Below are 25,314 nucleotides of genomic sequence, written 5' to 3' on the forward strand. Positions count from 1 at the left end.
GCATGCGCAGTGCACGCGGGCTTGCACTTCTGAGCGACTTGACTTCCACTGCGTGTGTCTAAGGGACTTGTGTTAAATGACTATTGAAAAGTGAATGGGCAGGTGCCTTTCTAGTTCTGTTTGGAGAAAAACAACAGCTCTGAGTCTGGGAGAAAAGTATATTAAAGGTGTTTCCAGAAGTTTCTGTGGAAGGTAGAGGACAATCAGAGAGGAATTGCTTGGTGCAGGGACCACAGGATCCTGGTAGGCCAGCCGAGGCCGTGGTGAGAGAAGCCAGAGATCTCCGATGCATGGGCATCGGACTGAGCGGCAGGACGGCACTGGACCTAGAGAGCCACAGTATTGACCTCAGGGAACCAGACAAAGTTCGGCCAGTCCCCTCAGGGTGGAGGCCTGGCACTGAGGCAACCCACTGGAGTCCAAGGGGGGCTCGCAGCCCATGTGTGTCCCACAGAGCTGGGTGTCCTGGGCCCGTTGTCATCTTTTCATCTCAGGTGGGAGGGGGGGAAGGATGATATTCCCAAGGCTGGACTCACAGTACAGACCATAAGCTGAACGTGGTGATGAGAGCGGGGAGCCTGGTGGATGTGAAGGACGGTGTTCAAGCAGGTCAGCGATTGTGTGTTTGTATAAAAGGGGGGTGAAGGTTAGAACACATTTTCAGACTTTTAATTCACCCCCCTTCCAACAAGTCATTCAGTCAACTTGGATTCTACGGAGAGGGATTGATATTTAAATTATATGCTACACACATGGCCAGACATGGCATGGCACCTGGCCGCAGCTTCGGTTTTATATCTGAAGACTCTGCCGGCTACAGAGCGCTCCTGAGCGCCGCTGGGTGGGAGTGTGCCAGGCATTGAACAGATGCACGGTTGGAGGCCGTGTTTGTATTAGGTTTGTCTGAAGGCTGTGTGTGTGTGTGTGTGTGTGTGTGTGTGTGTGTGGTCAGGGGTACATGGCTGTGGTATGTTAAACTGATTTTGGTTCAGAAATGTCATATCATAGGAAAGTATGTGTTAACACCTTCTGGAAACCAAGCACACCATTGTTTGCTCCTGGGGTAGGAGCTTTCATTCACTATTGGTTGGGGCCACTTCAAGGGTTCTCTGGGCACCGAGTCTCTTTGGGGACCTCTCACACCAGCTCGGAGTGGGGCATTTCTTACCTGAAGTTAAGCACTCTTTGCCCTCTGAATTTCAGTCTGGAGCTAAGAAGAGGGGCCACAGCCCTTCCGTCTATGAAGAGGTAAGACTCTGAATGGGCTTAGTGCCTGTAGCATATCTGGGAAGTCACCCACAGATCTTACATCTGTAGGGATTTTAGGCAGATTCTAATCCAAATCCTCATTTAGAGGTGAAGAAACTGAGGCCCAAGCAGAGTGAGGGTCTCACACAAGGTCCTGTCATGTGTTGGGGTTTGACTCTTACTGGGGAGATTGAGTTTCAAATTAGGGCCATCTCCGGGCTATTTCCCCAGCTGTGAACCCTACAATGGACACCTCTCCCTTCCAAGTGTGTTTGTGGGGGTGAGGAGATCAGAGAAGGGAGGATTAGTACATCTGAATGATTTTCTAAAGTTAGCAAGTAATTGAGAATCATTCCAGAATACAGGTGATCTTCAGCTGCTTCTAGGGTGAAGACTGAACAAAGGTGCCCCTGAGCATGGACCACCTAGGGAATGGAAAGCAGGGTCTCAACATTTATTGAGGGTGGGATGCTGTAGGTGGCCTGCCAGTGGCTTCATATGAATAGCTCATTTAATCCCCACAGAATGTGTGAAGTAGGTATAATTCTACCTCCCATTTGTACCCATAGAAAGTAGGGCATGGAGAACACCCCCACTCATTCCTCATTAGCCTCCTACTGCAACCCAAGTTTCCAGCTGTGGCCCAATAATAATGTTGCCATTTGTCCCAAGGGAGGGGAGGATGGGTGCCTGCTGTGCTGCGTGGCGTTTTGACAGCAGCTCCACATTAAAGCCACCTGGACAGCCCAGAGTTGCAGAGGACACTGTGTGGCCCCAAGCAATCTCAGGGGAGTCAGGAGGAAGCAAGAAGCATGGTGTGGTTATAAACACTAGACTTGGAGCCAAAAGAATTGGATTCAAGCTCCTCCTGTACTTCAGTCAGTTATTCTGAGCTTCATTTTCTTAATCTGTAAAATGGGGTTAACAATTCATACCCCACAGAGTTGTTATGGGGATCTCCTAGTGGGAGTGTCTGAACTTCGTTTCTTCTGCAGGTTGGAAAGATACAGCCCAGAGCTCAACACCCTGCTTGACTCAACACCAGGAGCTGGAGAACTTCTCTGTATAATCCCAGGGGCCACTGCCGGCCTCCCCTTTGTCAGGCCCCAGCGTCTGTTTTGGGAATCAGTGCACTGGATGACACCATATGAGTTTACATAATAGTTCCTAGTCTGGGAGTTTGTTGATGGACTATATTTTATTTTGAAAATCATTTTTAACAGCCATTAAAATAGCAAGGCATCTGCACCAAAGGGTTGAGGGCTTGATCCCCGGTGGGATGCTGTAGGAGGCAGCTAATTGGTGTTTAGCTCTCGCATTGATGTTTCTCTCTCCCTCTCCCTTCCCCCCTCTCTCTCTCTAAAAAAAAAAAAAAAAAAAAAAAGAAGAACAAAGGTGTTGCCCTGGCCAGGTAGTTCAGTTAGTTAGATCCTTATCCCAATACCCAAGGTTGAGAGTTTGATCCCCAGTCAGGACATATACAAGAATCAGCCAATGAATATATACATAAGTGGAACAACACATTGATGTTTCTCTCTCCCTCTCACTTTCAAATAAAAAAAAATGAATAAGTCGCTCAACTTACAGACTGGATAAGATTGGGTAGTTCACAAAAGATCACACAGCAAGTCCAGGTACTGGAAATCTAAGTTCTATGTAAATGTAGGGTGAGCCATGAATGGTTTGGCTCAGTGGATAGAGTGTTGGCCTGTGGACTGGAGGGTCCCAGGTTCGATACTGGTCAAGGGCATGTACCTGGGTTGTGGGCACATCCCCAGCAGGAGGCATCTGATTGATGTTCCTCTCTCATCGATGTTTCCCAACTCTCTATCCCTCTCCCTTCCTCTCTGTAAAAAAATCAATAAAATATATTAAAAAAAATAAATGTAGGGTGTTCTTCCCTTATTCAACATAGTACTGGAAGTCCTAGCCACAGCAATCAGACAAGAAGAAGAAATGAAAGGCATCCAAATTGGAAAGGAGGAAGTGAAACTCTCATTATTTGCAGGCAACATGATGTTGTACATAGGAAACCCTAAAGACTCCACCAATAAACTACTAGATTTAATAAATGAATTTGGCAATGTAGCAGGATACAAAATCAACACTAAAATATCAATGGCTTTTTTATACAACAATAATGAATTATCAGAAAGAGAAACTAAACAAACAATCCCAGTTTCCATTGCAACCAAAACTAAGATACTTAGAAATAAACTTAACTAAGGAGGTAAACGACTTGTACTCGAAAACTATAGTTCTTTGAAAAAAAGAGATAGAGGATGACATAAACAAGTGGGAGAATATGCTGTGTTCATGGATTGGTAGAATCAACATCATTAAAATATCTATACTAAGAGATTTAAAATGGCGGCAGAGTAAGTGGATGCTACATAGACACCTTCCCAGGACCAAACGAGTTACAACTAAAATACAAAAAAATTCCTGAATAATCAACAGAACAATCACTGGAGAGAACCCTGATAACCAAGAATGGAAAGTGGAGATCACATAGAGATTGGTAGGATGGACAGAGGCATGAAATGGCTGGCTGGGTTCCCACAGAGAGCAGCTGAAATTCCGGAGAGATATCCCAGCTGTGGGGGGTTGCCACTGAGAACTCTGAGATCTAATCCCCAAGCTGGGCCCCCCAGCAGAGAACACCAGAACTGAGAAGGGTGCCTACAACCTTGTGCAAAGCAGCAGGGTTGCTGTCTGCTAGGGAGAGATGACTGGAATTTCCAGCACCTTTTTAAAGGGCCAACACATAAAATTCCCTGTGGAGCCACTAATCGTGTTCTCTGGCAGAGAGAGGGCAGATTAGACCGGAGCTGTGTGAGCAGAAGCCAGATTGGAGGCTCTGGAGTTAGAGCTCAGAAGGCAGATATCTCAGTTTCCTGTGCTGAGGACAGCTTAAGGGAGCTGTGGGACAACATGAAACATAAAAATATTCAAATAGCAGGTGTGCCAGAAGACGCAGAAAGGGAAAAAGGGATAGAGAACATGTTTGAAGAAATAATGGCAGAAAACTTCCCTAACCTGGAGAAGGAAAAAGTCACACAAGTTCAGGAGGCACAGAGAGTCCCAAGCAAGAAGAACCCAAACAGCCCACACCCAGACACATCGTAATTAAAATGCCAAAAATTAAGGACAAAGAGAGAATCTTAAAGGCAGTGAGAGAAAAGCAAACTGTTACCTAAAAAGGAGCTCCCACAAGGCTGACACCTGATTTCTCATCAGAAACTCTATAGGCCAGAAGGGAATGGCATGAAGTACTCAAGGTTAGGATCTGAGACCAAGATTACTATATCCAGCAAGGCTATCATTCAAAATAGATGGTGAAATAAACAGCTCCCCGCCCTACACACACACATACACACAAAGCTAAAGGAGTACATCACCACCAAGTCAGCATTACTAGAAATGCTAAACGGACTGCTGAAATAATAATAAAAAAAAAAATAGAGAGGGAAACCTAGGCATACAACTTAAAGGACTAGAAATCGAACAACAAGAGAAGTCCAGAGTGAGTAGAAAGAAAGAAACAATAAAGATTAGAGCAGAAATGAATGCATAGAAACTAAAACAACAATATAAAAAAATCAACGAAACCAAGAGCTAGTTCTTTGAAACAATAAACAACATTGATGAACCATTAACCAGACGCATCAAGAAGCAAAGAGAAAGGGCCCAAATAAATAAGATCAGAAACAAAAGTGGAGAAATAGCCACTGACACCACAGAAATACAGAGGATTGTAAGGAAATACCATGAACAGAACTCTATGCCAACAAGCTGGACAATATGGATGAAACTGACAAATACCTAGAAAAATACAATCTCCCTAAACTGAATCAGGAAGAGTCAGGAAACCTGAATAGGCCAACAACAACTGAGGAAATAGAAGCAGTAATCAAAACACTCCCAGCGAACAAAAGCTTCACAGGGAGTTTTACCAACATTCAGAGAACTGACACCTAAACTCCTCAAACTGTTTCAAAAAATCCGAGAGCGAGGAACACTTCTAGTGTTCCTTTTTATGAGGCCAGCATTATTCTAATTCCAAAACCAGATAAAGACACTACAAAGAGAGAGAATTACAGGCCAATATCCCTGATGAACACAGATGCTAAAATCCTCAACAAAATATTAGCAAATCGCATCCAGCAATATATTAAAAAGATTATACACCATGACCAAGTGGGATTTATTCCAGGGATGCAAGGCTGGTACAATATGCGCAAATCAATAAATATACATCACAAACAAATTGAAAGACAAGAAAATCACATGATCATATTAGTAGACATAGAAAAAGCATTCAACAAAATCCAACACCCATTTTTGATAAAAACTCTCAGCAAAGTGGGAATAGAGGGAGCATATCTCAACAGGATAAAGGCCATACATGACAAATGTACAGCCAACATCATACTCAATGGGCAAAAACTAAAACAATTTTCCCTAACAACGGGAACAGTACAGGGGTGTCTGCTTTCACCACTCTTATTCAACATAGTACTGGAAGTGCTAGCCCCAGCGATCAGACAAGAAGAAATAAAAGGCATCCAAATTGGAAAGGACAAAGTTAAGCTCTCATTACTCGCAGACAACATGAAAACCTAAAGACTCCACCAAAAAACTACTAGGTTGAATAAATGAACTTGCCAATGTAGCAGGATACAGAATCAACACCCAAAAATGGATGGCTATTTTATACACCAACTGGAGGCCTGGTGCATTAATTCATGATCAGGCCGAAACCAGCTCTCCGATCAGGCCGAAACCAGCTCTCCGATATCCTCCAAAGGGTCCTAGATTGCGAGAGGGCACAGGCCAGGCTGAGGGACCCCACCGGTGTATGGTCGGGGCTGGGGAGGGATGCAGGAGGTTGGCTAGCTGGGGAGGGACCATATGAGGGCTCCAGGGTGTGTCCTGCCTGTCTTGCTCAGTCCGGACCCCAGCAGCAAGCTAGCCTACTGGTTGGAGTGTCTGCCCCTTGGTGGTCAGTGAACATCATAACGACTGGGACGGCTGGTCGACTGTCTGCCTGCGGTGGCCAGTGCACATCATAGCAGCGGTTGAGAGGCCTTAGCATATCATTAGCATATTATGCTTTGATTGGTTGAACGGATGACCAGATGACTGGACACTTAGCATATTAGGCTTTTATTATATAGGAAAATGAATTCTCAGAAAGAAAAACTAAGCAAGCAATCCCATTTACCACTGCAACAAAAAAATCAAAATACTTAGAAATAAATTTAACCAAGTAGGCAAAAGACCTGTATTCTGAAAACTACAGGATGTTAAAAAAAAGAGATAGAAGAAGATATAAACAAGTGAAAAAATATACCATGTTCTTGGATTGGTAGAATCAATACCTTTAAAATGCCCATACTACCCAAGGCAATCTACAGATTCAATGCAATCCCTATTAAAATACCAACAGCATATTTTACAGAGTTAGAACAAATACTCCAAAAATTTATATGGAATCATAAAAGACCCTGAATAGCTGCAGCAATATTGAGGAAGAAGAACAAAATTGGAAGAATCACAATACCAGATTCCAAGTTATACTACAAAGCTCCGTAATCAAAACAGCCTGGTACTGGCACAAGAACAGGCATACAGATCAGAACAGAACAGAGAACCCAGAAATTGATCCAAGCCATTATGATCAATTAATATTTGACAAAGGAGGTAAGAGCATACAATGGAGTCAGGACAGTTTCTTCAATAAACAGTGTTGGAAAAATTGGACAGATATGTGCAAAAAAAGAAGAAAGAAAGAAAGAAAGTAGACCATATATAAGAATAAACTCAAAATGGATAAAAGACTTAAATGTAAGCTGGGAAACCATAAAAATCTTAGAAGAAACCATAGCCAGCAAAGTCTCAGACATCTCTCATAGCAATATGTTTACAGATACATCTCCTAGGGCAGTGGTTGGCAAACTCATTAGTCAACAGAGCCAAATATCAACAGTACAATGATTGAAATTTCTTTTGAGAGCCAAATTTTTTAAACTTAACCCTACCAGACCTGAGGCCCTGAATTTAACTGTCCCCTATACCTGGGCTCCTGAGCAATAAAGAGAAAAAAATCAGCATGATATAGAAAAAGGTTAGTTACATGCAAACGAGTGGTTAGAATAAGATGGAACTTGGAAACATTGTAGAAAATAGGTACTAGGCAAAGTACAGAAAATTAGGTAAAGCAGTATAGGAGCAGATTTGGAAATTACCGAAAAATTGGTACAGCGGTCTGGTAGCCTTAAACTTCTTCTAACGCCACTTCTTCAAAATAGACTCGCCCAGGCCGTGGTATTTTGTGGAAGAGCCACACTCAAGGGGCCAAAGAGCCACATGTGGCTCGTGAGCCACAGTTTGCAGACCACGGTTCTAGGACAAAGGAAACTAAGAGAAAATAAACAAATGAGACTACATCAAAATGAAAAGCTTCTGCTCAGCAAAAGAAACTATCAATAAAATGAAAGGGAGCCCACTGGGAGAATGCATTTGGCAATGATTCATCTGATAAAGGGTTAATATCCAAAATATAAAAGGAACTCATACAACTTAACAAAAGGAAGACAAGAAATCCAATTAAAAAACAGGCCCTAGCTGGTTTGGCTCACTGGATAGACTGTTGGTCTACAGACTGAAGGGTTAGTGTTAAGGTTAGGGTAATATCTAAGAACGTGCTTGAAACACTAGGAATACATTAACAAAGAGCCTTAATATCTGTAGGACATTGTTTAATGACAGGGAAATTGTGTTCAAAGATCAGAGAACCAAGTTGGATACTGGTTACATTTATATTTAAGTGCCAATAAGTTAGCGTTTTTGAAAGAAGTTTGGTTAAGCTTTTAAACCGGAAGTGCTGATGTCATCAAGGGAGAAGGGCCACATGGCCAGGCTGAAGTGCTCAGGTGGTTTGGAGCCAGGGGACCAGCCGGAAGTGGGAGTGCTGACATCATCAAGGTTAGGACTAGGGTTAGGGTTAGGGTTAGTGTTAGTGCTGGGTTAGAGCTAAGGTTAGGGTTAGGGTTAGGGTTAGGGTTAGTGTTAGTGTAGGGTTAGGGCTGGGTTAGAGCTAAGGTTAGGGTTAGGGTTAGGACAAGGATTAGGGTTGGGGTTAGGGTTAGGAATAGGGTTAGGGTTAGAGTTAGGGTTAGGGTTAGAGTTAAAGTTAGGTTTAGGGTTTGGACTAGGCTTCAGGCTAAAATTAGGGCTAGGGCAGTGGTCCGGAAAATCATTAGTCAATGGAGCCAAATATCAACAGTACAACGATTGAAATTTCTTTGAAAGCCAAATTTTTAAAATTTAAACTTCTTCTAACGCCTAACGGTATCTCGGCAGGGTGCTAAGAGCAGAGTCTGGGCCTCCCTGGATCTGGGCTGGGTGCTGAGAGCAGAGCACGGTGCTTCCTGGGCCCCCGGCAGGGTGCTGAGAGCAGAGTCAGTGCCTCCCTGGCTCCAGGTTGGGTGCTGAGAGCAGAGTCAGTGCTTCCCGTGGTTCGGGTTGGGTGCTGAGAGCAGAGCATGGCATAAAAATGTCGAATTCAGTGCCAAAAAAGAGCCTTTGCGGGAAGTTTTAATTCATTACTGGTAACTCCATCTCTGGCCGTGGTCTGCAAACTGTGGATAGGTTTGCCCGCTCTGTTGACTGATGAGTTTGCCGACCACTGACCTAGACCAGTGTTCGGAAAACTCATTAGTCAGCAGGGCCAAATATCAACAGTACAACGATTGAAATTTCTTTTGAGAGCCAAATTTTTTGAACTTCAACTATATAGGTAGGTACATTGAATTAGGGAACTCCTCAGCTGGCCTTTGCTAAAAACTCGAGGGGCCAAAGAGCTGCACGTGGCTCGCGAGCCGCAGTTTTCCGACCACTGACCTAGACTCTGGATTCCAATAATTACAGGCTGTTGTTCCTTGTGATTTGAGATGAAGCCCCTATGGAAAACGTTCTCATTATTAACCCATACACCCGGTAAAACCAGTTTTGTGGTCTGAGCTCGCCGCCTTGTGGACACATCTGGAATTGCATGGTTTAAACTTTTTTTTAAGGGCAATCGATCCCCAGTCTGAGGCGTGCAGGAGGCAGCCAATTGATAGTTTTCTCCAATGATTGGTATTTCTCTGTCTCCCTCTCCCTTCTCCTCTGAGTTCAATAATATATTTTTAAAAAACAAAAACACAAAACCTTTTTTAAAGCCCAGCAAGCGAAATGGCAAGTACTCATATGTTGATATATGTGCGATTTGATATGTATGCTATTTTGTTGTATTGACAACAAGCTTCAAAACTTCATGTCAAATTTTCTGAAGGTGTTAACATTATAGATTTTTTTACGCCTAAAAATGTCGAGTTTAGTGCCAAAAAATAGAGCACTATTTTGAGTTCATTACTAGTAACTCCATCGAGGGGAAAAAATCCGCATTGGTAACCGCGATACCTGGTAAACCAGTTTTGTGGTCTTAGGACGCTATCTTGTGGACACATCTGGAATTGCGTTGTCTGTTGAAACTATTTTTTAAGCCATCCCAAAGTAAAGCTACAGAAAAGTGACAAGTATAGCACAGAAATCTCTCTTCACGAGCAATCTGAAATTGCCCGTATGATACCCCGTGACCCCCCAAATAATTTAATTTTTTTCTCCCAAGTATTTCAGGGGCAATTTCCTATAAACCAGGGCCTTCTCCTGCACAGCCCTCCGAACCGGGAAGTTCACGCTGAGACGTCTGTACCGCCCAGTGCTCTGGCGGGATTCAAACGCGGTCCGTTGTCCCAGGAATGCCCTTCGCAGGCGGCCAGAGACCCCCTCCGCCCTCCCGCTCACACGCCCTTCCCGTGAGAGGCGCACTCTGCGCTGAGTCTTCATCTCTGGCCAGTCCCCTCCTTGAAACTTTTACGGACTCGAACGCTTTCACGCTTTACTTAACCAGCAGATGGAAATGTCTAAAATCAGGGACCCTTCAGGCTCCAGAGACGCCCCCCGGAAAGTAACCAGAACCGGGACGTAGCCAAGGCTCCCAGGACCTCCGAACCGCAAGAGCTGGGGAGCTGGGGTGTCCCCTCCGTAGGGGTGGATCGAACCCAGGACACCCTCAGAGCACACGCGGTGTTAACGGCTTCCCTCCCACAGCAGCTCGGTGTGGCCAGAGCGGGTTAATCACGCCGGAAAGTAACCAGAACCGGGACGCAGCCAAGGCTCCCAGGACCTCCGAACCGCAGGAGATCGGGAGCTGGCACTCAAACCTGCAGGGAGCCGCTGGGGGCGGGGAGAGGGCGGGATTTCGCGGGGAGCGACAGGATGGAGCACCAATCTCAGGCCTGCTCCGCTGAGTTGCTGCTTTAAGACCCTGGCAGGTGGCGAATGGCTCTGGAAGTGGCAGATCCTGTGCTACAGGTGGTAGGGGCTGGTTGCAGTGCTCGGTTCAGGTTTCCGGTGAAGTAGGTCGTGGACTTCCATCATGAGGAGAAGGTGCGGGCTGTGGGGGAGTTAGGGATGCAAGAGGGGGGACGCCCGTCCCAGGTGCGGGACCTGTGGGGCTTCCAGAGGCCCCTCTGGGCCCTGAGCGAGGGCGTCACACTTCATTTACTAGCCTGTGACTTGAGACAGGATGGGAATGTGGCTTCTCGCCTTTAAGATAAGTTACACGCCCTCGCCGGTTTGGCTCGGCAGATAGAGCATTGGCCTGGGGACTGGTCCTGGGTTCGATTCCGGCCAAGGGCACATGCCCGGGTTGCAGGCTCCATCCCCAGTGCGGAGCATGCAGGAGGCAGCCGATGAATGATTGTCTCTCTTCATTGATGTTTCTCTCTCTCTCTCTCCCTCTCCCTTCCTCTCTGAAATTATATATGCATAAGGCTAATTTAAAAAGGTTTACTTTATTTTTTTAAATTACTTTATTGATTAAGGTATCACATATTTGTCATCAACCCCCCCACATTCCCTTCCCAAACCCCCCCACACGCATGCCCCCCTCCCCCTGTTGCCCGTGATCACTGGTTAGGCTCATATGCAAGCACACAAGTCCTTTGGTTGATCTATCTCCCTTGTCCTCACCCTCCCCTACCTTCCCTCTGAGGTCTGACAGTCTGATCAATGCTGTTCTTGTTCTTCAGTCTATGTTGTTCATCTTTTCCCCTAGATGAGTGAGCTCATGTGATACTAGGAATACACTTATAGGAACCGAAAATGAGACAAGCAATAATGGTTATGCTGAGAGGCAAATGAATCAGTCTGTAGTGAGTTTCTTTCTGGGCCAACAGTTCTTTTGAGTCCCGGTTTCTATGTCCAACAGTTGTTTATGTGTTCATAACAGCAATGATATTTCAGTTCTGGATGGTGGACAAGTGGTGGTAATGCAGGTCCGACTAAAAAAGGTTTACTTTAAATATATATAAATAAATGAAATGAAAGCTACACGATAATTTTGTGTTAATGTAAGAAGGTCCTCTCCTTGGGGCTCCAAGCCTGATGTTCTGGGCACTGGCTCGGCTCTAAGGAGATGTCCCCTGGCCAGGCCTCAGGGTCCAGCCCCACAAGTCACTCAGGGCACAGCCTGGCTACACTGGAGGGCTCCCCTAGCCGTGAAGGGGCCAGAGCCCCATCTCGCTCTGACGAGCAGTCCCGTCCTTTGCCCACACCTGACCTGTGGCAGCAGCAGGTGTGGCCAATGGATGGACTGCTTGGCCCCAGGATGCCCCAAACTACCTGTGTCTCACCAGGTGCGGCTCACACCCTCTTTTCTTCCTTCCCTGCCTCCCTAGCCCTTGCACTAGGCTGGGCAGCCCCCTAAGGGGCACAGGAAGGCAGGCAGGAGGGATTTGAGCCCCCTACCCTGCCTGCTTCCATTGTAGGCCTCAAGTTTCCCCTTTTCTCACATGGGGCGCTACTCACAAGGACCTAGCCTTGCCCACTCCCACCCCCTGCTCTTCCCCAGATAGGTACAGGATCCTGTACAAATCTCCATCCTTCCCCATTTCAGTGTTTTTGCTTTTTACTGGAAGGATAGGAGAATTACAGGCCACACCCTGACCAGGGCCAGGGATCCAGTCTTCAACCGAGGTATATACTAGCTGTACCGGTTAATCACGTGGATTTTGTAATCAAAGAAAACAGAATAATTTCAAGAGAAACATCAAAAGTGCTTTATTCAAAGTAATGTCCATCGCTAGCTACATATTTCTCCCATCTTTCACGTAATTTGTGAATCCTGTCCCAATAGAACTTTTCTTGTTTTGAGGAAGACCATTCAGAGACCCAATTTTCCACTTCTTCATATGTTTTTTTTTTTTTTTTAGTATAGTTCATTGATTTTTTTTACAGAGAGGAAGGGGGAGAGAGAGAGTTAGAAACATCGATGAGAGAGAAACATCGACCAGCCGCCTCCTGCACACCCCTACTGGGGATGTGCCCACAACCAAGGTACATGCCCTTGACCGGAATCGAACCTGGGACCCTCCAGTCCGCAGGCTGACACTCTATCCACTGAACCAAACCGGTTTCGGCTTCTTCATATGTTTTGAAGTGCTTCTCAGAAAGTGCGTTTGCCATTGATTGGAACAAGTGGTCATCTGAAGTAGGTCTGGTGAATATGGTGAGTGGGTTAATACTTCACAGGCAAGATCTTTTTTATTTTATTGATTTTTTACAGAGAGGAAGGGAGAGGGATAGAGAGCTAGAAACATTGATCAGCTGCCTCATGCACACCCCCTACTGGGGATGTGCCCGCAACCAAGGTACATGCCCTTGACCGGAGTCAAACCTGGGACCTTTCAGTCTGCAGGCCGACGCTCTATCCACTGAGCCAAACCGGTTTTGGCAACAGGCAAGATCTTTTGACATGTCTTTAACTAGTGTTGAAGTGTGTGATGGTGCGTCACCAGGAAGCTTAATTACTATACCATGTCTTCTGGCCCATTCTGGTTGTTTTATGATCAAAATGTAGTTCAAATTGATTATTTGTTGAAGGGATCAGAATTAACGGTTTCACCTGGTTTTAGAAGCTCATAATACACCACACCTTCCTGATCCCACCAAACGCAGAGCATTGTCTTCTTTCCAAAGTGATTTGGCCTGGCATTCAATGTTGATGGTTGACCTGGATCAACCCATAATTTTGTGCATTTGGGATTCTGCAAGTAAATCCACATTTCATTGCCAGTCACAAATTGATGCAAAAAAGACTTTCGTGCTGTTGAAGCAACATTTTACTGATGACTTTTCCGTTTTCCATTTGTCTTTCGTTCAGTTGATGTGGCACCCATTTTCTTTCCTTTAAAAACTTTCCCATTGCTTGTAAACGATCGGAAATTGTTTGCTGAGCAACGTTTAATCTTTCTGCAAGTTGTTTTTGAGTTTGACGCGCATCTTTATCCAATAACGCTTGTAATGGTTGGTCTTCAAACTTTTTCGGTTGACCTGGGCGTTCTTTGTTTTTCACTTTGAAATCATCACTTTTAAAGCGTTTAAACCAGCGTTCACAAGCATCTTGAGATGGAGCATGTTCACCATAGCTTCCGGAAATATTCAGCAGAACTTTTCTTCAAAATAAAGAAATGAATTAAAACTTCCCGCAAATGCTCTTTTTTTTTGGCACGAAATTTGAGATTTTAAGCGTAAAAATATCTATGATGTTAACACCTTCAGAAAATGTGACATATGAAGCTTTGAAGCTTGTTGTCAATACAACAAAATAGCATGCATATCAAATCACATGTATATCAACATATGTGTAACTCCATCTATTGAAAAAAATCCGCATTATTAATGACGACACCTAGTGTCCTTGCCTGGGAATAAAGGAGAATTGAACCCGAGGCTCTTTGGTCTGTGGTGCAATGCTCTAACCACTGACTTAACCATCCAGGGCTGTAAATACTTCTCTTAGTGTGTCAGAGGCAGTGGCTCATGCAGCTGATTTCTCTTTTGCTTCCCAGTGAGGTGATTGCAGAGGACTCCACATTATATCTCTAGAAAGCCCTGAGTCACCTTCGGGAAATATGGGAATTCATTGGGATTCCTGAGGACCAGCGGTTACAAAGAACTCAGGTTGTACACACACATATCAAGGTGAGTTTAGTGCTGTGTTTTGCAGGAGGACAAGGGTATTAAAATTTTGAAATTACTGGTGTTTTGGTATTATTTGTTGTTTGGTGTTTTTTTCCCCCCTTAGTTCCAAACTTTTATGGGGCTGTCTTCTCTGTGGTAGGACCTCCTGGATAGGATGATTGCTGAAGAGGAGCGTCTGAAGGAAAGGCTCATTAAAAGCATAGGCAACTGTGAAAAGAGTTGGCTGTCTTGTGCAGCGAGTTGCGTGTTGAGCCATTTCAGGTACACAGGGTCTGGGCTCCTGTTTGGGTCTGAGATTGAGGCAGGAGCTTTGCCTGGGGGCTGAGTGGAGGGTGTCGGTGTCAGGGTGGTCCTGGACACGAGAAGTGGGGGAAATGTGCTGCCCAGCCAACCAGTTCCACAGTCATTTTTTTTTCTTTTTCTTTTTTATCCCTCCCCTTTATTTATTTATTTATTTATTTTTAAAAATTTCTTTATTGATTAAGGTGTCACATATTTGTCCTCATCCCCCCATTCCCATCCCCCACCCCTCCCCACGGATGCCCCCACCCCCCTGTTGTCCTTAACCATTGGTTAGGCTCGTATGCATGCACACAAGTCCTTTGGTTGATCTCTTCCCCCTACCCCCACCCTCCCCTCCCCTCCCTCTGAGGCCCGACAATCTGATCGATGCCTCCTTGTTTCTGGATCTGTTCTTGTTCATCAGTCTATGTTGTTCATCATTTCCCCTAGATGAGCGAGATCATGTGTTACTAGAAATCCTATCTAATAATAGAGTAACATGTAAATTACCATCACTCCGCTATACCCACGATTGGGCGGGGGGAGACTGGGGGGCGGGACTCGGGGTGGCCTATCCAGCCATTGAGAGGCACGGATCCGAGGCCACTGCGGGGGGGCTACCCTGCTGTTGAGAGGCCCAGGGGGTGGGACTCCCGCCCCCTGCGCCTCTCAACGGCCAGATCCGCGGCTGCTGAGGGCGCCTGCCGTGGACACCCGGCTGCGCCTCTCAAAGGCAGGGTAGCCAAGTGTCCGAGGCAGCCCCCCTCAGCAGCCGTTGAGAGGCGCAGGGGGCGGGAGTCCCGCCCCCTGCGCCTCTCAACAGCAGGGTAGCCCCCCTCAGAGGCTGTGGATCCGGATCCGCGGCCGCTGAGGGGGGCTGCCGCAGACACCCGGCTACCCTGCCATTGGAGGCCAAAAGCCTAGGGTCATCACGACCAGAAAGGCCTACCGGTAACCAGAAAGTGCATGGAGCACCTCTTGGTCCCTCCCCTCCACTTCCCCAACCCCTGGCCCACAGGCTCCCATCAGGCTGGATGGCCAATGGAGAGCCACAGGGAACCCGGCTGGGTGGCAGCAAAGCGGGACTGGGGATTGGTGAGCAGGCGCAAGGCAACCTCCTGCACCCTCCCCCAGCGGACATTCTTCTGAAAGGCACACGGAGCTTCCACTGCACAGCCTTCCTGGACGAGGACTCACAGCTGTGAGAGGCTCCAGAGCAGAGACTTCAACAAGGACTTCAGCGCCTCCTCAGGGGGGAAAACCACCACCTCCCTACTCCCCAGCTGCTTCAGTGTCTACAAGAAACTGCGCATGCTCCTTCCTGAGAGATGGGCGGTTCCCTGATGGCGGCTGGGCCAGTACAGGGATGGAGGGAGGGAGGGCAGGGCAGGAGCAAGGGGGAAGCCCCAGTTCCCTACACCTCCTCCCACTGGCATAGCCCTTCCAGGTGTTAGGATAAAGAGTTGTGTTTTTGTAACTCTGTCCAGGTAAAGGAAACAAGTGTCTGTTGACTTCTGATCTTACTCTCCGAGCCGCCAGTTAATCCCTCTGGATGCATCATATCCAACCTCCAAAGGATCCGAGGGGCAGGTTCAACCTTCGTTCCATAGGTGAGGAAACTGACCAATAAACACATGGGTCTCATAACTCAGTGTCAGCTCCCGCAGGAATCTCCGGGTAATAACTCAGATTGAATATCTAAGGGTATATTTTCATGTTTAACTCAACCCCAGGAATTAAATAATACAATGAAGAATAAAATGAGTTCAGAGGGCTCAGCATTGAATTCCAAGAGCCTTTGGTCCCACACAAACCACAGAGCTCAGTTATCCTGAGATGAAAGAAAGGGAAAGAGAAACATGAAAGGTTTCCTAGCTCAGTCATAGAGACATCTCACAGCCACATACTAAGGACACGGCATTAACTTAGGGGTGGAAAGGACACAAATGGAATAGAAGATGGAGCCATTTCCGTTCAGATTCAAACCAAGTTAACGAGGCAGAAAAAACACTGGACACCATGAAAGAATGAGATGAAATGGTTTGGTAGGGAGTGTCACAGACCTCGCAGGGACAGCACCTGGGGCTCCGGACATCATGGGAGGAGAGAGGGGGCTGGTTGAGAGGAAGTGAATGGAAAGGCCTGGGAGTAGGAACAAGAGGGTGATATGCAGAAGGTGGGCCCCAACCAGGTGATGATAGGAGTAAGCCTGCGGGAGGTGGCCAAGTGCCCCCACCTCTGCTGAGGGGTGCATGCGTCTGTCCTGGGAGCTACGGCTGATGGAGATGAGTTGCCGATGAGAGCTCCCCTGCAACCAGAGTACTCAGTATTCTCAACACGGCGGGAGCACAGGATCACATACACAACGTAATGAAAGAAAAAGCATCCTATTCCCAACTTATTCACAGACTTCTGTTTCTGGTATCTATATTCCCAATGTGTCCAAAAGTAAATTTGGAAAAAGAAAAAAGATTTGTACATGATATGACTGCATCTTTAGAAAACCCAAGTGATCACAACCAGAGCACTTTTAACACCTAATGAGCCAAATACACTGATGAACAAAAAGAGACACAGATGCATGAATAGACTGTGGAACCTCAGAGGGAAGGCGGGGGACAGTGGGTGGGTGGGAAGAAATCAACCAATGGTCTGTGTACATAAATGCATCATCCCTGGACACAGACAATGGGGTGGTGAGGGCCTAGAGGGGATTGTAGGCTGGAAAAGATTAATGGGGGGAAAGGGGACCTATGTAAACCTTTCAACAATAAAGATTTAATAAAAAAGAGTAAAAAATAAAAATAAAATAAAAGCTAAGAATAACTGCCCTGGCCAGGTGGCTTCATTGGTTGGAGCTTCGTCCTGTACATTGAAAGGTTGCGTGTTTGAACCCATGTCGGGGTGTGTGTGGGAGGCCACTGAGCACGTGGTGTTGGAGAAGGGAGGCTCCTCGGAGCTAAACACAGTCCAGGCCTCACCCATGATCCCAGGCCCATCCTCTGCTGAGTGAGACCAGACCTCCCAGCTTCCTGTCGAGTCCCTGGTCTCTGAGTCATAAGGCCGCTTCCCCATGTTCCCCAGAATGGACTGCTCAGTAATCATCCATACTAATAAAAGGGTAATGTGCTAATTAGACTAGGTGACCGGACATCTTCTGGACATCCAACTTCCTTCCAGACAAAGCCACGGTGGTGGGGGCTGGGCAGAGGTGGTTAGGGGCAATCAGGTGGGCAGGGGAGGGCAGTTGGGGGCCATCAGGGAAGCAGTTAGATAGCGATTAGGCCAGCGGGCAGGCAAGCAGTTAGGAGCCAACAGTCCCAGATTGCAAGAGGGATGTCTAACTGTTGCTGCCCTGTGAATAGGGCCTAAACTGGCAGTCGGACCTCCCCCAAGGGGTCCTCGATTGGAGAGGTTGCAGGCTGGGCTGAGGAGAATTCCCCCCGCCACCCCGTGCACAAATTTTGTGCACCAGGCCTCTAGTATACTTATAAGAACCGAATGTGAGACGAGCAATAATAGTTATGCTGACAGGCAAATGAATCAGTCTGTAGTGAGTTTCTTTCTGGACCAACAGTTCTTTTGAGACCCAATTTTAATGTCCACCAGTTCCTTATGTGCACATGTCGGCACTGACTTTTCAGCTCTGGATGGTGGACAAATGGTGGTAATGCAGGTCCGACTCCCTCTGGTTTGGTCTCGCCCGGACCCAGGGGCACGGCTTCACCCGGACTCAGGGGCGCGTGGCCTCACCCGGACCCGGGACCCAGCCTCACCCGGATCCAGGGGCGCACAGCCTCACCCGGACCCAGGTGTGCGCGGCCTCACCTGGACCCGGGACCCAGCCTCTCCCAGATCCAGGGGCGCACGGCCTCACCCGGACCCGTGATCCAGCTTCACCCGGACCCGGGACCCAGCCTCACCCGGATCCAGGGGCGCACGGCCTCACCTGGACCCGGGATCCAGCTTCACCCGGACCCGGGACCCAGCCTCACCCGGATCCAGGGACACACGGCCTCACCCAGACCTGGGACCCAGCCTCACCCGGATCCAGGGGCACATGGCCTCACCCGGACCCGGGATCCAGCTTCACCTGGACCCAGGAGTGCGCGGCCTCGCCCGGACCCGGGGGCGTGTGGCCTCACCCGGACCCAAGACCCAGCCTCACCTGGATCCAGGGGTGCACGGCCTCACGCGGACCCGGATCCAGCTTCACCCGGACCCGGGACCCAGACTCACCCAGATCCAGGGGCACACGGCCTCGCCCGGACCCAGGACCCAGCCTCTCCCGGATCCAGGGGCATATGGCCTCACCCGGACCCGGGATCCAGCTTCACCCTAACCCAGGACCCAGCCTCACCCGGATCCAGGGGCATATGGCCTCACCCGGACCCGGGATCCAGCTTCACCTGGACCCAGGAGTGCGCGGCCTCGCCCGGACCCGGTGGCGTGCGGCCTCACCCGGACCCAGGACCCAGCCTCACCTGGATCCAGGGCGCACAGCCTCACCCGGACCCGGGATCCAGCTTCACCTGGACCCAGGGGTGTGTGGCCTCACCCGGGCCCGGGATCCAGCTACACCCAGACCCAGGGGCGCGCGGCCTCACCCCGACCCGGGACCCAGCCTCTCCCGGATCCAGGGGCGCACGGCCTCACCCGGACCCGGGATCCAGCTTCACCTGGACCAGGGACCCAGCCTCACCCAGATTCAGGGGCACACGGCCTCACCCGGACCCGGGACCCGGCCTCACCTGGACCCCGGGCGCGTGGCCTCTCTTGGACCCAGGAGCACACCACCTCACTCGGACCCAGGATCCAGCTTCACCCGGACCCAGGGGCGCACGGCCTCACCCGGACCCGGGATCCAGCTTCACCCGGACCCAGGGGCGTGTGGCCTCTCCCGGACCCAGGGGCGCGGCCTCACCCGGACCCGGGACCCAGCCTCTCCCGGATCCAGGGGTGCACGGCCTCACCTGGACCCGGGATCCAGCTTCACTCGGACCCAGGGGCGCGTGGCCTCACCCGGACCCCGGGGCGCATGGACTCTCTCAGACCCAGGGTCGCACGGCCTCGCCCGGACCCTGGGGCGTGCGGCCTCACCCGGACCCGGGATCCAGCTTCACCTGGACCCAGGGGCGTGTGGCCTCAACCAGACCCAGGGGCGCACGGCCTCGCCCAGACCCGGGGGTGCACGGCCTCACCCGGACCCGGGACCCAGCCTCACCCGGACCCTAGGGCGCGTGGCCTCACCTAGACCCAGGGACGCGTGGCCTCGCCCGGACCCGGGACCCAGCGGGGTTTCGTCTTCTTGATCCCAATTCCTGTCAGTCAATTCCCTCTCAGCAATTCCTTTGGCCATTTTCTCAAAGCTCCGGGGTGGCTGCTGCAGAACTCGCTGGGCGGCGGGCTCGGCGAAGCTCCGGTGCGCCTGGTGCGCGGCGGCGGGCTGGCCCGAGGTTGCTGTGGCGGCACTCGGGTATGCTGCGGCGACCCGTTGCCGGGCGAGCGCACCTGGATCCGGGACCCAGTGGGGCCTCATCTTCCCGATCCCAACTCCCATCAGTCAATTCTTTCTCAGCAGTTCCTCCGGCCATTGTTCTGGATGGTGTCTGCTCTGTTTTCCAGTTGTAGTTTCAAAATTGTTGTGGTAGGCAACAATCAGGCGTCTGCCCTATGCCGCCATCTTGGTCCTCCAGAAGATTCCCAAGCAACCTTATAAATGTGATTCTGAACACTGTGTCGTCCATTAGTTTACTTTCCTTCATCCCTTCTATTCGTGACCTGCTTCGGTGTCTTCACCTTTTGGCTGCCTCCCTATCACTCAGCTTCCCCAATCTCCCTAGGTGGTCGCTCTTGATACCCCCCTTTGTGGGCTGAGTGCAAAGTCATGGTGTTGTTAAGCCTTGATTGCTGTTGGTACACTGGGAGGATTTGACCTTCAGTCCAATTGGCCGTGAGGATCAGCTGTGTCTATGCCGGGAGACAGCCTTATTCAACTAGACTTGCAAAATTGTAAAAGCCTCTGTGCTCAGCTTGGATGGGGCGGAGTTTCAGGGTGGAGCCTACAGCCTTGGCTTCCCGTCAGCCCCGCCCTATGAGGTTCCTGTGTCTCAGTGTCCCTCTGTACTCCCTGCAAACACCTCTGAGAGAAAAGCGCCCTGGAGTTTCGCCCGCTGCCAAACAATCTAGTCTCTCCCCTAATGAATCTGGATTCCCAGATTCTCACCCGGAACTGGGGTTCAGTGTAGTCTGAACTGGGGCTCAGCGCAGTCTGGCGCTTTTGTCTCCTTCCCACCAGGGCAGTTCAGCGGCACAGTCAACAGTCCATCCTCTGCGCGCATTCCCGTGCGCGCCTCCAGTACTCTGCCTTTCGCCGCTTCTCTGCATTTCCGCCTTACAGCCCAGATTCCCCCAGTATGAGCCTGGCTTCCCAGGGTCTTTCCCGGTACTGGGGTCCAGTGCAGTTGGAACTGGGGTTCAGCACGGTCTGGAGACCCTGTCTCCTCCCCGCCAGGGCAATTCAGCGGCACAGGCAACAGTCCGTACACTGCGCGCATTCACGTGCGCGCCTCCGGAGCTCTGCCTTTCGCCGCTCCTCTGTGTTCCCGCCCCACAGCCCAGATTCCCCCAGCATGAGCCTGGCTTTCCAGGATTTCGCCCGGAACTGGGGTTCAGTGCAGTCGGAGCTGGGGTTCAGCGCAATCTGGAGCTTTTATCTCCTTCCTGCTAGAGAACGCCGGCCAGGCCGTCAGCCGCCCCTTCCTCTCCGGCTCCGTCTTCCCTGCGTGCCCGTGTTTCTGCCCGTGTCTCCGTACCTCAGGCTTTTACGGCTCCTCTGATTTTCCTTGTGGTTTTCTCTTTCCTTCTAGTTGTGGGCATTTCAGTCAGCCAGCTTTCCTGTGGTTCTGGATGATGTCCGTTTTGACTTTTAGTTGTATTTTTGAAATTGTTGTGCCAGGCTGTAGGTTAGGTGTTTAACCTATGCCGCCATCTTGGTTTCTCTCGTGCAGTTTTTCTATGGTCAATTGATCTTCGATCTTCTTCAGACCCGTGGCCTCGTCCTCGATGTCATCTGGCAGCAGGATGACCATGCTGAGTCCCTGCCCTGGTAAGGCAGCTCCAGCACCTGGCACTTAAGGTCCTCAATGTAGCCAAATGGGAATTTGCTCTTCCGATACATCATTTTCACTGTTTTTGTGTCTTTCTTATTCAATCTGAAAGGTGTATCGATTGTGGCCTTTTGACTGAATTTCTCCTGCCAGTTTCCTTTGAAATAGATGGCATTAACTAGCACAAGTTTAGTCCTATCATCAACCATGCCTGCACCCAACAATTCTGGAATTTTCTCTTCAGTCTGGCCTTTGACCCACTCGTTTATCACCTTTCTTGCATCTTCAGAGGCTCGCTGAAAATCTACACTGGCCAGTTCAGCTCCATACATTTTCTGGGTTGAAGCTAAGAACTCAGGGAGGAACTCATAGGTTTTCTCTCCATATAACCTGTTCGCAAGTTTCAGATTATAGGGAGCCCCGCGCTTGTTGATATCAGCATTCAGACTCTGAAAACTGGAATGAATCTCCTTAACCGCATAGAAGTGAAGAGTCTTGGACATCTGTGCCGCGGTAGGGCCTCTGGCCCCCAGGAAGACCATGGCCAGCGCCGAGGAAATGCTTATGGGGGAGATGAAGATGTTCCCGGAGGGGTTGTTGTCCTTCAGGGTGCGGAAGAGGTCCACTGCGAACCGGGTGTTGGCCAAGCTCAGCTGCTCCATGGTGAGGCAATCCTGACTTGTCTCAGAGCTTGTTTCCACAGAGATGGGCAAGGAAGGATCGTTGTGCTGGCTGCTTCCCCGTTGCTGGCTGGTGTCTGGGAGAGGCTCGGGATCTGAAGATCAATAATTCATAAGTTTTAATGTGTGCCGAGTAGTGCGTTCGAATCTCGTGATGTCTTGCTTCCTCCTGCCCTGGAAAGGAATGAGTTTGTAAGAAATGCAACACCAGCCCTGACCGGTTTGCTCAGTGGATAGAGCGTCGGCCTGAAGACTGAAGGGTCCCAGGTTTGATTCCCATCAAGGGCATGTACCTTGGTTTCAGGCTCCTCCCCGGCCCGGACCCTGGTCGGGAGAGTTCAGAAGGCAACCAATCGATGTGTTTCTCTCACATCGATATTTCTCTCTGTCTTTCCCCCTCCCTTTCACCTTTTCTAAAAATCAAAGGAAAAATATATTGGGGTGAGGATTAACAACAAAAAATTGAAATTAAAATTTAAAAGCAAGCAACACCTGTGAAGCGCAGTAAAGGGGCAAATGGCCCGCACGTGGCAGGCGCTCCCGCATAGCCAGTATCAGGCTGCGTTCGGGTCTCCCTGCTTTACTGAACAAAGGCCCGAGGTGCAAGAGCAGCCGCGATGCTGGCCGTTCGGTTCTGCCAGAGAGAAGCCAGAGGGAAGTGCTTCCGTTAAGTGAACAGAGGGATTATCTACTTAATCAGGACAGATCTGCAGTAAGATCCAATTGTGAAGGAAAAAGAAATTTGCTGTTTCGCCTCAAACTGCAAAAGTTATGGCCCTTGTGTGTGTTGAGCTGGTTATGATGGAGAAGGCGTTGAATGTGGGAGACATGGACAGAAAACACGTTCCCACTGACTGTCCCACTGGCGGCAACGTGTTGGGCCATAGAGCATTGAACGTGTGCGAGGACTTCAGCCAGGGCCCCCTGAAACGAACGAGTGGCTACATTCACACAACTTTTATTGTTATAATTGTTTATTTCTTTTTTAAAATATATTTTTATTGATGTCAGAGAGGAAGGGAGAGGGAGAGAGAGAAACAGCAATGATGAGAGAGAATCATTGATCGGCTGCCTCCTGTATGTTCTGAAATGGGGATTGAGCTCACAATCCGGGCATGTGCCCTTAATCGGAATCTGCCCTTCAGTCTGCAGGCCGACGCTCTATCCACTGAGCCAAACCAGGTAGGGCTATAATTCTTATTTCATTGTTAGGTGTTGTTGCTAATCTCTTACTGTGCTTAATTTATAAAATAAAATTTATCATAGGTATTTACGTATAGGGGAAAATATATCTATATAGAGAGAGTGTTTGGTACTATCCTCGGGATGGGGGTGGGGTCTTGGAATGAATCTGTTGAATATATATATATATATATATCAGAGATGAAGGGAGAGGGAGAGAGTTAGAAACATCAATGATGAGAGAGATCATTGATCGGCTGCTTCTGCATGACCCCCACCAGGGATCAAGCCTGCAACCTGGGCATGTGCCCTGACTGGGATTTGAACCGTGACCTCCTGGTTCATAGGTTGATGCTCAACCACTGACCCACACCGGCCAGGCAAAATCTGTTGACTCTTTTGAAGAAGGTGGGGTAGGGAGTGTGATGTGACAAAGCAGAGACTGGAAATCTCAGCATACATGTGTGTGTGTGCGCACGTGTGTGTGTGTGTGCATGTGCGTGTGTATGTGTGGTAGGAGGTGGGGCAGGGGAAGGTGCGCTGGAACACAAGCCCTTGGGGCAAGTGGCGAGTTGGGCCTTATTTGCAGTGACGAGAGCCGGGATGTGCTGCCGTGTAGGACTGCATTGTGGCCCTCCTAGCATTTGGGCCCCAGGCCAGGGCACAGAGGATGCTCTGAACTTTGACCTCCCTCCACTCCATCCCTCCAAGGTCAGGAGCTGCCTGCCCTGCCCCGCCGCTCTTCTCCAAGTTCCACTCCGGGGACCTGGTGGGCTCCCAGCTAGTGCCTCAAGGAGAGCGTGTCTGCTGGGGACCGTGGCCACGTTCCATAAGGCCTCCCCCTGGGCCTCGGGCTCCCATCTGTAAAGTAGGGGTGACATTGGCATTACCTCCTAGGGGAGATGTAAGGGCTGAGGGTGTAACAAGGGCCCAGCAGGCTGGGGAATGCTCAGGAAGTTGTAATAATAGTGGCGATGTTCTTATCGTTCATTAAAAAGGATTGATTATTACAAGAGGTGGCCCAAATGGCTTGCAAGGGGATGCAGGCAGGGCTTGGAGCAGAGTAGCCCTGGGCTGGGGGAACCCCGAGGGAGCAGAGTAGCCCTGGGGGAACCCCGAGGGAGCAGAGTAGCCCTGGGCTGGGGGAACCCCGAGGGAGCAGAGTAGCCCTGGGCTGGGGGAACCCCGAGGGAGCAGAGTAGCCCTGGGCTGGGGGAACCCCGAGGGAGCAGAGTAGCCCTGGGGGAACCCCGAGGGAGCAGAGTAGCCCTGGGCTGGGGGAACCCCGAGGGAGCAGAGTAGCCCTGGGCTGGGGGAACCCCGAGGGAGCAGAGTAGCCCTGGGGGAACCCCGAGGGAGCAGAGTAGCCCTGGGCTGGGGGAACCCTGAGGGAACAGAGTAGCACTGGGCGGGGGGAACCCTGGTGGGGTAGATGGAGCACCCTGGATCCCAGGGACAGACAGGCTTGTCCTGCCAGCCCCTGGTCCTGGAGCCCGGCTCCCTGCCCCTCAGGATGATGAGGGGGCACTGCTGGCCCTGCAGGCCAGGTGGCCCGCCTGGAGGAGGAGAACCGAGACTTCCTGGCCGCCCTGGAGGACGCCATGAAGTAGAACAAGCTGCAGGTAGGGCCCCACTTCCTTGGAGGGGGTGCAAGGGAGTGGTTTCCCCAGATGGGAGGAAAGCAGCCGAGGTTGGTGGGTTCTGGTGGTGGACCCTTC

General features: G+C 49.7%; 1 protein-coding gene and 1 pseudogene across 6 annotated transcripts in view; one reads left to right on the forward strand and one right to left on the reverse strand.

Annotated features, from left to right (window-relative positions):
• The window catches only part of F11R (F11 receptor), a 72,900-nt gene extending 70,308 nt beyond the window's left edge, over positions 1-2,592 (forward strand). For 5 of the 6 annotated variants that reach the window (XM_054712179.1, XM_054712181.1, XM_054712175.1 and 2 more), the window contains 2 exons: positions 1,204-1,248; positions 2,244-2,592. In XM_054712179.1, the coding sequence (XP_054568154.1) occupies positions 1,204-1,248; positions 2,244-2,282 (84 nt within the window). In that variant the 3' untranslated portion in view covers positions 2,283-2,592. The remainder of the gene's footprint in view (positions 1-1,203; positions 1,249-2,243) is intronic. The other variant, XM_054712177.1, reaches the window with a different exon arrangement.
• Positions 2,593-15,519: 12,927 nt separating this feature from the next.
• LOC129148027 (leukocyte elastase inhibitor-like) lies at positions 15,520-22,477 on the reverse strand (annotated as a pseudogene).
• Positions 22,478-25,314: the final 2,837 nt, after the last annotated feature.

This window comes from Eptesicus fuscus, chromosome 22, assembly GCF_027574615.1.
Source record: "Eptesicus fuscus isolate TK198812 chromosome 22, DD_ASM_mEF_20220401, whole genome shotgun sequence".
Lineage (NCBI taxonomy): Eukaryota > Metazoa > Chordata > Mammalia > Chiroptera > Vespertilionidae > Eptesicus > Eptesicus fuscus.